Genomic DNA, 12,793 nt, shown 5'->3' with positions numbered 1-12,793 from the left:
CCTGGGGATCTTCTGTTAAGATTAAATCAGATACTGCCTCTGAATGCGAACAATATACCACTCTCTGAATTAGATTTGGACCACTGAGGCCAGGTGGACATGGACCTCAAAACGCTGCATTTAGAAGGAATCTCGTTTATTGACAGCTTCTTATATGAAACTGCTCTGGCAGAGAAGTATTTTAGTGCTGCAGTCAGGATAGCCAAGTATTGAATCCATGGGTATTAGTACTCAGAGTGTTAGTACTCAGATTATTAAGACTTAAAGAATTGCCCTCTCTCATTTCATTTCAGATAGCAAATTACTCTAAGATAGTAATTTTAGATGACAGTGTAGAGGCCAGATTACACCCCTTTTTGGGGGGGTTGCGGGGGAGTGATTCATAAAAGACATCTATCCAGAAAAATTGACTTATTAACATTGGAAACTGATCCGACGGTCACTTCAAGATCCAGCAGGAACTTCGGTAGTGCCTTAGAGACGCAAGAAGACAAGCCTGTGACTCAATACTGAGAGTCTTTTGCATAAATGTAGCCCAAGGTTTGCACTCAACTTTAAGGACAGTCATTTTCAGGACTCTTAGAAGCCACTCGGCGTTTCAGTGCCTAAGCAACTGGCAATAATCAGACAATACGTCAACTAAAACTTGGAAGCTCGTATTATTTAAATAAAGTCTTCCTTCTTTAATCAGCACAGTCATTAAGGGGAGTTTACATATGTGCTTTCCTTCTGGTCGAACAATAACAATCACCTCCTCGCCCCTGATGAAATTACACCTTATTTGAACATGGGCTGAGCATGTTGTTGCAGGAGAGAGGGGAAGAGACAGTGTTGAGTTTTCCTAAACATTTCCAGCTCCATCTGTTGACAGAGCCTTGAGCTGTTTGGAAGCTGGGCTCCTGCTGCCTGCGGGAACCGTTGTTCCACGGGAAATGTAATTGTGAGTGGGCCATGACGCCAGACTGTTAAACTGCGTTCCAAGTGACCTTCTCTCCATTCCTATCACCACTTGGCTCACGACCTTGACGGCATCACTTGTTCCCACTCAGAAGTAGCAGCCAGAGGGCCAGCGAAGCGCTGTGACCAAAAGTGAGGGAGCCGCGTTCCCTGGCTCCCTACCACAGAGCAGTCTCTCTGTTTCTAAATTGTTTAAATTTGCTGTGCAGGGGATTGCTTCCTGATCCTGGTGTGCTTCCTACATCTGTTTAGTCTTAAATGCTTCCTAAAATATTTTTTCAAAATCCACTCGTGATTTCCTAATCCTTCTCTTAATACGTGGACTGCCTGACATGCAACTCTTCCTCTTTTAAGTCCCAGCTTGGAAAAATGCAAACAAATGGGCAATCCCGAAGAACGAATTGGGGAAAAGATGAGTGAGGGCGGTGGGAAGCCTGGGGGAGCGATGGCAGTTCTATTGTTCATGCACCTTACAGAAATGTGTCATTATTTGTCTGTCCGGTCACTTCAACGAGGACTTCAACGAGAAAAGTTAAAGACATTGTCATCACAGCTGCTGTTTTGTTGGATTCGGGGGGCGGGGGGGGGGGGGGGGGGGGGCGCAAATAAATGTATTGCACTCCCTCTGCTGGCTCTGAAGTTGCAACACCTCATTAACCAGATCTATATTTAGATGTCTTTTCCCAGTTGATGGGGAAAAAATGGTGTGTGGAAAAAAAGGAAGCAAAAACTGGGAATGTTGTTAATTTTATTATTCATTTAAAATGTCAGGAAAAACAAACATCTGCCCAGTGCCAATGGTTAGGGGGAACAGGGAAGCCAGCAGTCTTTAGGCCTTCCAGCGCTGGAACGGCCTTTACAAATCACTCCGTTCCTTTCAAATACTGAAACAATCTTTTCCCAGAGCTTAATAAACAAACCAGTGGATTAGCATGCTCAGTATGTTCAAAACAGTCTGGAGGACAAACACAAAGGCATGTATTTGGCTTGGGGCGGGAGGGAGAAGACAGGGTGTCTTTCACTTGGTGTCAGAAAAGGAAAACTGAAAGATCCTCACCTGAATCTTTATACATCCGGGGAGGCCCCTTCAGGCGTGAAAGCATGCTGCCCACAAGCCTGGAAGAGGACCAAGCGCCATGGAATTTTACAGCCGAGGAGACCGCAGAAGCAATGGCTCTCCTCTGAGTGAGAAAGAGGGCTTAGCAAGAGAGCAAAATGCTCCAGACATCCGAGGACCGTGAGGGCCCGCGCCCGCCTTGCTCATGTTAATCAGCACATGGAGGGTGTTTGCTGGGCTCTGCTCTCCCCTCCATTCTCACTTGCTTTCTTCCCCAGGCGGCTGGATGCCAACCACATCAGCTACGTGCCCCCCAGCTGTTTCAGCGGCCTGCACTCCCTGAGGCACCTGTGGCTGGATGACAACGCTCTGACGGAAATCCCTGTCCAGGCTTTCAGAAGTTTATCAGCACTGCAGGCCATGACCTTGGCCCTGAACAAAATACACCACATCCCAGACTATGCCTTTGGAAACCTCTCCAGCTTGGTAGTTTTGTAAGTTCTGTTGATTTTTCTCTCTCTCTCTCTCTCTCTCTCTCTCTCTCTTAACAATTTCTAAATTCACTCTAAGACCTTGACCTTAAAGTGCTGGCTTTTCAAACCTTGAATAGGGGCATTTTAAGTGTGGGAAAAACCCTGAATTCCTCCCCAAAATGACTCATAAGTGTTCTAATTGTATAAAAGAATGAAACAACATTTATGGAACACCTGCTAAGTGCCAAGTGCTGCTGAGCATTCAAAGATAATAAAATACGCCCTCTGCCCATTGTATATTGTACAAGTAACCACCATACTGTACAATTAGTAAAAATGCCTTACTTCTGATAATAACTTATAATTCAGGTCAAATTGAAATATGCCATTCTTATCTATATATTTAAAAGCCTAAGTGATAATTAGGACCAAATGACTGGAACAACCGGAATGACCAGTGGACCAGTCGCTATGACACGCACTGACCACCAGGGGGCAGATGCTCAATGCAGGAGCTGCCCCCTGGTGGTCAGTGCACTCCCTCAACCAACCTCCAGTAGTTTCCCCCTGGCTGGCCGGCTCCCCAGATCTGCCCTGATAGGGGGCGGGGTGGGGGACATTGGTCAACCTCCCAGGGTCGCTACCCCCAGCCAACCCCCCCCCCCCAATAGGCCTATATCACTGGCCAGGCTGAGGGACCCCACCTGTACACAAATTTGTGCACGGGGCCTTTAGTTATTTAATAAATACTCTTGGCATAGATGGTTTGGCTAAATGGGTAGAGCGTCGGCACATGGACTGAAGGGTCTGGGTTCAACTCCAGTCAAGGGCATGTATCTTAGTTGCAGGCCCAATCCCCAGCCCTGGTTGGGGCACATGTGGGAGGCAACCAATCAATGTCCCTCTCACATGAATGTTTCTCTCTATGTATCTCTCCCCCTTCCTTCCACTCTCTAAAAATCAATGGGGAAATATCCCCGGGTGAGGATTAACAAATAAATAAATACTCTTGAATCCCTACCAAGGAAAGAGAAGCAAGAATGAACCTGAGAGTGAGCTATGCATGTCTATCCCTCCCCTCTATACGTCTAGGTTCCATTGTTTCAGTAAATCAAAATGATTCTCAATTAGTAGTTTGAAAAGTAACCAGTCTTCTGTGAGAGTGTGGAAATATGCCCCGTGTATATAAAATGCCAGCTGATGCTGATAGAGGAAAAGAGCAGCTGCTCGCAAGGCGGTAAGATCAGTTCATGGAAGAAGCTGGACCAAGGCCTCTTCTGCACTGTTTCTCCTTCCACTGAACCCGCCCACCCGCTCATCACTGCCTCACATCACTCCACTTTACTTGACTGCATGTCTGCCTTTTGTATTGTATACTACTTTAAGAGCTCACCAGCTTTTTATTCTTTTTTTTTTTTAAGGTTCCCCTCAATCCCTTTCCCCACGTGTTGCCTGTAGAAGATCCTCAATAAATATTACATGCATCTCATATGAACCCAATGCATATATATTATAATAGATTAAGAGCCTTAACCTGAAAGAATAACAAATTTGGGGTGATATCAACGTCTTTCTAAACTGAATTTTACTCACCGACATGGTGCTAGGGACCTGCCAGAAGCTGGGCAGGTGCTTTGTTTCTCTTCCACTAGAACAGTGATTTTCAACCTTTTTCAACTCATGGAACATGTAAACTAATTAATAAAATTTGGGGCCACACCAAAAATTATATTTTTGCCGATCTGAGGGGGGAAAAAAGTATAATTTTGATTCACTCACACTGACTGTTGTTGTTGTGTTTGCTATGGTCGTTGTATTATTTGACAATCTAAGTGCCCCTGACTCAATAGTCAGGTAGTATGTGTTTTAAAAATTCTGCAGCACACCAGTTGGAAGTCACTGCACTAGAGGAAATAGATTTACAGAGAGCCAGCTATTCTTTTTCACGCTGTCTTCCTTAAGCTCATCTTCCAAAACCCTCTTTGGGACTTGATCCGGTTTCCAGTTATGCACACAGTAGCTCTCATTGGCTTTGTCCTCACTCACTTACCATGGAGCCAGTTGTGATAATTATACACACTTAAAGTGTGTCAAGATAACTCATGTCCTTGGGCAGCCAAAATATATGATCATCATTTTCTGCCGTCAAAATTGCTGTTTTCTCTTTCCCTGTGGCCCTGCCCTGGGAATGTAGTCATCATAAGTTAACAGCTTCAACAAAAACACGTGCTGACACACCAGGACCTTCCCTCCACCCTCCATTTGCCAATGAGGGTCAGTATCATTCTTGTCACCCTCCCTCCAAAGCCATGCTAATTAACCCCTGTCGGAAAACATGCTGAACAACCACACTGAGCAACCTGGATTTATTGTTATAAATCATGTTGCTCATATTGTAATACACTACCTGATATCTCAACCTGAAAGGTAAAACCATGACTGCCTATTAAATTCTAAAGTATAAAATCATCTATGGCAAGAGTGAATGGAGCATATAACCGTTTTTACATTTCCTGTATATAATTAGTGCATTCTGTAGTTTAAGTTTCTTTGGATTTAAGCGATTAAAATGTGCCTAAATTTTTATGTGCAGCGTGCCTTGCTGACTGTCTGTAATGTTCTCCTGCAGGCATCTCCATAACAATAGGATCCACTCTCTGGGAAAGAAAAGTTTTGATGGGCTCCACAGCCTAGAGACTTTGTGAGTTGACCTTTTATTTGTTTCCCTTTTTTCAGTGTTTTCCTGAGTATTCTGAAGGAACCAAAACAGCCTTAAAATCAAGATTGCTGTTGGGTTTGGTTAATTGCCTGAGCTTTAAACAGATATCCACTGCAGCTTTATCTTACACACAAACACACACCTGGCAAAGCTAAACAAGATTTTATCTTGGTCTAGCAAGAGTGATAAATTAGTTAGAATCATTATTAGCTAAAGGAGATGCTTTCCACTGAGCAAAGACTATGTGTTTGGAAATGTGTATTCTGTGAGAATAAGGGCGGGAGGGGGCTAATGGGGCAGGAGGAATGAGAGATATCTGTAATAATATCAACAATAAAAAAAATTCATTTAAAAAAAGAATAAATTCTTTATTGTCCAGGATGCAGACCAGGCTGCAATCTGAGATGAACAGTTCTCTAACTAGGAAACTGCAGGGTTCGTGCTAAAAGCAAATCTAAAGACTAACAAGTTATGGTGGCTCCCATGTACTGAGTATATCCGTAGTCAACTATGGCACTGGACATTTGGCACACTTTCAGTGTGAATCCTACAACCATCCTAGGAGAGCAGACATTACCCTCCCATCTTAGGTCCAGTGCTATCAAGGTTTTTACCAACATTACATAAATAGTCAATAGCATAACTGGGATTTGCTTCCTTCTCTAGTTTGACTTCAAAATCCACGTTCACTACTACATTCTACTTCCAAAGAAAAAGTCAAAAAATTAGTTTTGAGTTGCTACCTGTGTTAAAACCAGAGCCCCGCCAGCTGACCTTAGCCTAGAGCAGTGGTCGGCAAACTCATTAGTCAACAGAGCCGCAGTTTGCCGACCACCGGCCTCGAGTGTATCCCAAAGCCACTTGGAGACGGGCTTCTCATGGGCCACACACCTAGCTGAGCCCTTTCCCAGGTGGGGAGCTGCTCCCCATCGCCCTGCTGAGTGGGAGAGGCAGAGGGAGGGTGGGGCGACAGGCAGAGCCGGTTCTGAGTGTGCTGGGAGAGGAGGGTGGTTCCAGCTGTGTCCCAACTCAAACCTCGTGTTTTCACTACTCAAGCACAACAAGCCACACGGGGCCGCTGAATGGACGGTGCTGCCTGTGACAGGACTGCGGAAGGGGATAACCAGAGACCACTATGCGGTGGCCTTGGAGCCCAGTAATCGTTTGCACACAGAGCTTAACAACTTGCACACGATCAGTCGAACTTCCAACCAGCTCTGCATCCACCCATTTCCTTCCAGGCCATCTATTGTCCATGGTCTTCTTGAGGCCGATCTGCACTAACAGCTCTCCTTCCCGGGTTACTTCAGTCACTCTGTGTTTCCTCCTAGAAGGGAGCAATCGTCCTCACAAGGAAATGCCAAAGATGAACTTGTCCAGGCAGGACTTTGATGTCAACTCAATGGCCTCGGCAAACAGTTTCCACGGGGCTGCTAGGAAAAATTAGGACTTCTCCCTAATCTACACAGAGCCGGGTGGGGGATCTTAGGGATGGAAAGCACCTTCGGTCCTTTTCAACTCAGCGGGAACAAAAACAGATGGGCTTTGATGGGTATTTCCGTAAATAGTCTCCCCCACCCCCTCATGTTGCATGTAAATACCGTGGAAGAAAACACTTCAGGAGGAACATCTTACTGACCCCCCCCCCCCTCCCCTTGCCCAGGGCTGAGGATCAGTCAATTGGTTCCTCCCAACGTCTTCCTTTCTCTCACTAGAAATCCAAGTAATTTATAAGGACCCCGTACTTTTTTAATCAAAACAGAGCATCTGGAGAGATTTACAAACAGGAGGAAAATTTATGTCCACAAAAGAACCAAGTTTCCAGCTTAAGGATGGTTTGTGTCAGACAAGTAGGAATCTTGATTCATGTCTAACTCAATTAAATTATCTCTCTCTTAAAATTAAATAGCAGTTCTTTTCCACAGAGGAAGATTTAACCACATCTGATTGCCTGACCAAAAGGTTTCTCTGTGTCATCTGGGAAATCTGCCATTCCCAGAGATCAGGAGGCAATTATTTTTCATACAAAGATGTAGCTATAAGGTGGAGTAAATCTATAAAGCTCGTGTGAGTAATGGAATTGAAAAGCCATTTGTGTCATAACAAATAGGGAAATTAATGGTTTGAGAGTGTTTGGCTATCCCATCTATGTGCGTGAAAAATAATACAGAGCTTTGCCTCCCAGACCAACGAAAGCATCATACTTCTGATCTGAATCACTATTTGTGTCCCTGAGAAAATTCTAGACCTAATGTTCTTCCTGAGAGTACCCTGCACATATAAACCTCTCCAGAAGCAGGCTGTCATCTGGACCTCAGGCTGTGAGGGAGACAGGCACTCCCCAGGAGCCAGGGCCAAAGCAGCTCTCTGAGAGGTCCTGTCAGGCAAGACTCTAAAGAGCTGGGGGAAGGAGAGAGTGGAGAAGGGAACAAGGAAGAGCATGTGATTCAGGAGCCCAGAGGAGTGCACGTACAATCTGGCTGCTTAGTGAGCTCTGCTCAGGTGAAGAGCCATTTTAGCAAGCTTTTAACACTTGGCCAGGCATCCCTCCTACTTGATCACTGACACCTATGTCCCCTCCCTTTTTTGAAATGCCCCTGTGCCATTGAGCCTTGACTTTGAAATTTCTCATGGCCATATTAATGCAGAGACCTGTGGAATGGTGGTGATCAGCAAGCCAAGCAAACCACTCTTCATAAAGAGAAGGAATGAGCCCTGGTTGGTGTTGCTCAGTGTTGGGAGTGTTAGCCTGGGAACCTAAAGGGTCTCGGATTTGATTCCAGTCAAGGGCATGTACTTGAGTTGTGGGTTCGTTCCCCATCCTGGTTGGGGCACCTGTAGGAAGCAACCAATTGATCTGCCTCTCATGGCAATCTCTCTCTCTCTCTCTCTCTCTCTCTCTCTCTCTCTCTCTCTCTCTCTCTGCGTGTGTGTGTGTGTGTGTGTGTGTGTGTGTGTCTGCCTCCCTCAAACCCTCAATTTGACTCTCTCTGAAAAAACAATAGAAAAAACATCCTCAGGTGAAGATTAACCAAAAGGAAAGAAGAGAAAAAATGAGAATTTTCATCAGTGATACTGGTCCATTGAAATAACTTGTTAACTTTCCTAGTAACTGTAATATATATGAATCTGTACATGAAAAACTGAAAATACTATGTGCTTACTTTCAGAGATTTAAATTATAATAACCTTGATGAATTCCCCACTGCAATCAGGACACTCTCCAATCTTAAAGAACTGTAAGTATTTAGGACAGATTTGAAGGGAGATTCTATTCTTGGTTAATTTATTTTTTTTTAAGCGTGACTTAGTAGAAAAAAAATTTTAATTCATATAACTGACAATTAAGTACACTTGAAATATACTGTAATTGATTCTATCATCAGCAACCATCAAATAATCTTTTTAAATTGATAATGGATTTCTCTAATATATGAATATTAGAAAAAATATATACATATTTCTCTAAGCCATACTTCTTTCCTAAGACACATTTCCCCAATATTCATATACTTTATAGATTTGTGTAGAATTGTAACAGAATTCATTTATTTGCTGAACATTTTGAAAAACATTTCTAGGTTGTATAGCAACCTAGAATAAAATGCATGTGCCTAGTGCAGTGCTAGATGCTTTCACATGTTATTTCACATTCTTTAAATATTTCATGACTCATGTTTAATTAAAAAACACAATTTTACTAAAGTAGAGCTAACCTTCAGCTATTATGTTGTATACATTCTTTTACATACTATAATTAGTTTTTCACTGTACTTAAAAAAAAGAATAAAATTAAATTAAATTTTAAAAAAAAACTATGTAAGCAATGTGCTAACACTTGGAAAGGAAAAATAAGCCTAGAGCCTATTTTCCTGGCAGAGAGAAATAAGATACACAGCTAAAGGAGGTAGACTGCATGGGCTTGTTTATAAATAAATAAATAAATTTTAAAAAGCCTTCAGGAGGTTCTGCCTTGGGAAAATTAACCTGCTGTGGCCTAACTGGGAAGTCATGATTGTCTATGGCGAGGCTCACCAATGACTGCTGCTCATCTCATCCTCAGGCCCACATAGGACCCAATGAACTTCGACTGTGCCCCTCTGCATTCAGACAACATTAGCATCAACAGATGAGCATCAGTTCGTTTTTACAGACTCACTGAGCACCTTCCTTCAGCTCAGGAAATTCTGTTCTCATAAGGAGATGACTTAAATCTCTGCCTCACTGCAGCTTACGTCCATTTTCTTTTCTCCTAGCTTCAAATGGGGTCATAGATGTCTCCGTAGGTGCTTCCCTCTGTCTCAAGTTGTTACATAACAGTGCTCTATCAGATTTTAACAGATGGATTTTCTTTAATAACATTAGATTGTAAGTTTCCATAAAGCACAATTATTACTTTCAGAGTCTTTATTTCTCTTTCAAGACAACAGCCTGTGATTTCTTTCTCTCCTAGAGAGTGAGGGCATGTAAGTTTCAAAATGCACAGAGGAATTTAACCTGAGCCTCTAGTTACTAAAGGTGCTGGTGATCACCATGGGGCGAGACGGTGAGGGCTAATAAATAAATTTATCCCACACAATATTTCCTACAAATATTTTTTTCTTCTCTTCCTAGAGGATTTCACAGCAACAATATCAAGTCGATACCTGAGAAAGCATTTGTAGGCAACCCTTCTCTTATTACAATGTAAGTGGCCGTGGTTCTTTTTTATTTTCCCATCCTGAAATAGAACATGCATTGCTCTTTTAAATATAATACAAGGAATGGTTTATCTGTGCCCAAGTTTTTCCCCAGTCAATGTAAGACTCGATACAGAGAAATATGTAGAGAGATGTTTTGCCAGGTTTTAGCTAAATGATGAAATAATATAAAAGATTTGTTTTTCTTCAATATGCATTACATTGTGCTTCATATCTTCAGATGCCTTTTCTCACTTCACAATGAGACTTGTGAAATGCTTTGCTTCTCTCTATTTTATAAGGAATAAAACTGATTTTTAAAATGAATCCAAGTGTACTAGAAATATACATTGTTATATACAAATAGAAGTCCTTTACAACTATCAACTCCAGCCTAAATTGATGGTGGGGAATGGGAATACTGTTTTATTCTGTCTGTATACCCACTGATTGTCAAGCCAACCATGAAGTCACATTTATACAATTACAAGCTAAGTTATAATTCTAGAAATATGCCTATGTTTTAGAAAGGTGTATATGAGGATTTAGGTACCATAAAAACACAAAATACTTACAGCTATAATGAATAACTAATTCTATGTTTCATATTTACCACAGACGTAAGACTGATCATAGCTAGATATATAAGAAGATGAAACTGTGTTAGCATTGGGCTAGTTCTTAGTTAAAAAAGATAGTACCTGGCAGATTTGAGACATAGGATTGGACTGAGGTCATGGGTGAAGGTGAAACCAAAATGTGGTGTTCACTGTCCAAGTTCGTTGCCTCACAGAACTGAAGAATGGATTCGCGGACAAAAATGGTTAACAGAGGCAAAGTTCATTGAGGGATAGACGGGCTTCCTGCCTCAGGGGCAGCAAGAAGGGGACCCAAAGCGGGTTACTGGTGAAGCTTCTTTGTCTCAGGTTCCGAAGTCCCATGCCCCTTAAACCCATCCTGAAAAAGGTGCAGCTGGGGTTCCAAAAGCAGGCCAGTTCCCGAGCTTCTGTTCCATGTTGCAGCTGGGTATAATTCAGCATCCAAGCTAACTGAAGCCCATCAGTCCATGTGTGCAGTCCCACATGGCCACAAGCCACATGGGCGCAGGGGAGTATACCCCCTGAGATAGGAGCCCAGCGCGCCAGAGACAGAAAGGAGAGTGTGTGCTTCTTTGTCCAGGGGTAAATTCATGCTTGCTAGTTCTGATTGGTCCTATCAAAGAATTCTGCCATAGCAACATCCTTGGGATTGATTATATATACACCTCACTGCCTTGTGATTGGCTATCTGCAAGTTGCCTGTCTTAGTAGCACCTACACATTTTAAAGCTCAGGTCTCCCGCGCACACCCTTCTTTCCCCACCTACCTGGGTTCCCCGGTTCTAGGTCCTTTTGTTTGTTTCTGAGGTGCAATCAGCAAGCTTCTAGCCTGTTCACATCTGCAAGGTCCTGTTATTCTAGGACTTTCCCATTCTTCTCCCTCTCCCAAAGTCCCGTCCCAAGTCCCCTGACTGTCTAGCCCTTCTGCCTCCTCAAGGCATCTTGAATTTGGAGGAAGAGAGTAAGGACAACTGTTGAACATGACTCTAGGGGCACTTCTTGGCAGAAATCCATCCTGTGCCAATTTGATTGAGAGGCATTCTGGGACAGCGTACCATTTGTCACAAATGAGCTGGAGTCCCAATTAGCCCTGACAACTAAGAGATGAAGAAAAAAATACCATTCATCATTCCTGAAATGTTCTGTCAGTATGTTGGAAAACGAAGGGTTTTTTAAGTTTATTGCCAATAAACATTAGTCCTCGTTAGCGAGTATTTACATAGTAAGAGGTTGGCAACTTGCATTGCCTTTGCTTCTTTTTCCTAGCAGCTGCAGGACTGGGTGTATTTTAATTACTCTTGATTTGCTAATAACGCTTGAAGGGACTAACAACCCCCCAATTATTAGTGCTCCTATCCAATGTTTGATGTTGCCTTAATCCCTCTTCTCCTTGCTTCTGCTTCTGTTTCCATCTCTTGTCATTGCCATCCCCACCCACACCCCTCCCAGGTTCCCACTTTCTGTGAAGGCAAAGGCTTCCTGTGTCTATTGGCTTCGCAGGCTTTATTCTCCCTCTGCAGTCCCATCCTCTGCCTAACTTCCCATCCAGCTGCCCATCAGCCTCTCTGCTCTCAATTACCTCTAGATGTGCATCAAGCTAAGGCTCGACTCCCTGCATCCACCACTGGTAGAGTCATCTCTCCTGAAACACAGCATCCATATTGTCACTCTCTTGCTATGAAACATGCAGAAACTCGGGGTTTTCTATTTATGTTAAATGCACACTCCTTACAATGGCTTTCACAGCCTTCCATGTGGCCCCGGCCAACCCTCCTGATCAGTTTCCCATAGCTCTACTCAATTACCCTACACATAGTACAGACCAACTAAGCTAAATTCATAAAATTAATATTTCCTTGTTTCCTTTGCTCCTATGATGCTATATCCTCAGTATACTTATTATAAATTTGTTTTCCAGGGTCTATTTCAAATGAAATTTTTATTAATTTTTTTCCTGATCTCATGAAGGAACTCTCCTCTGAGTACCCTATAGCTCCTTATTTGTATCTGTTATGACTCTGCCCATGTATACAAGCGTGTGTATCACATCTGCCCAGGGTACACTGAATATATATGAATATATAATTGCATAGTGCAAATAAAGGATAATATAATATTATGAGGCAAATTCCATTTTTTTAGTCCTTTGAGTGTTATGATAAGATTTGACCAGAGGATAGACTCTCCATGTAACATATGAAACTTCACCTTTCTTCAATTAGTGATATTAATTAACGATATCATTAATTAATATCATTAATTGCCAATACCCTGAATTACCTTTCTGGCACTAACTAGAGTCCACAGAT

General features: G+C 42.7%; 1 protein-coding gene across 1 annotated transcript in view; it reads left to right on the top strand.

Annotated features, from left to right (window-relative positions):
- LGR5 (leucine rich repeat containing G protein-coupled receptor 5) overlaps positions 1–12,793 on the top strand; it is a 137,006-nt gene that overhangs the window by 100,233 nt on the left and 23,980 nt on the right. Inside the window, exons 5-8 of the mRNA XM_084878866.1 lie at positions 2,293–2,508; positions 5,117–5,188; positions 8,377–8,445; positions 9,821–9,892. Of these exons, the coding sequence (XP_084734992.1) occupies positions 2,293–2,508; positions 5,117–5,188; positions 8,377–8,445; positions 9,821–9,892 (429 nt within the window). The remainder of the gene's footprint in view (positions 1–2,292; positions 2,509–5,116; positions 5,189–8,376; positions 8,446–9,820; positions 9,893–12,793) is intronic.

The sequence above is a fragment of the Pipistrellus hanaki genome (assembly GCF_964339955.1).
Source record: "Pipistrellus hanaki genome assembly, chromosome: 3".
NCBI classification, from domain to species: Eukaryota; Metazoa; Chordata; class Mammalia; order Chiroptera; family Vespertilionidae; genus Pipistrellus; species Pipistrellus hanaki.
Note: the sequence above shows the minus strand (reverse complement) of the source record. Positions and strands in the feature narration are given on the sequence as shown.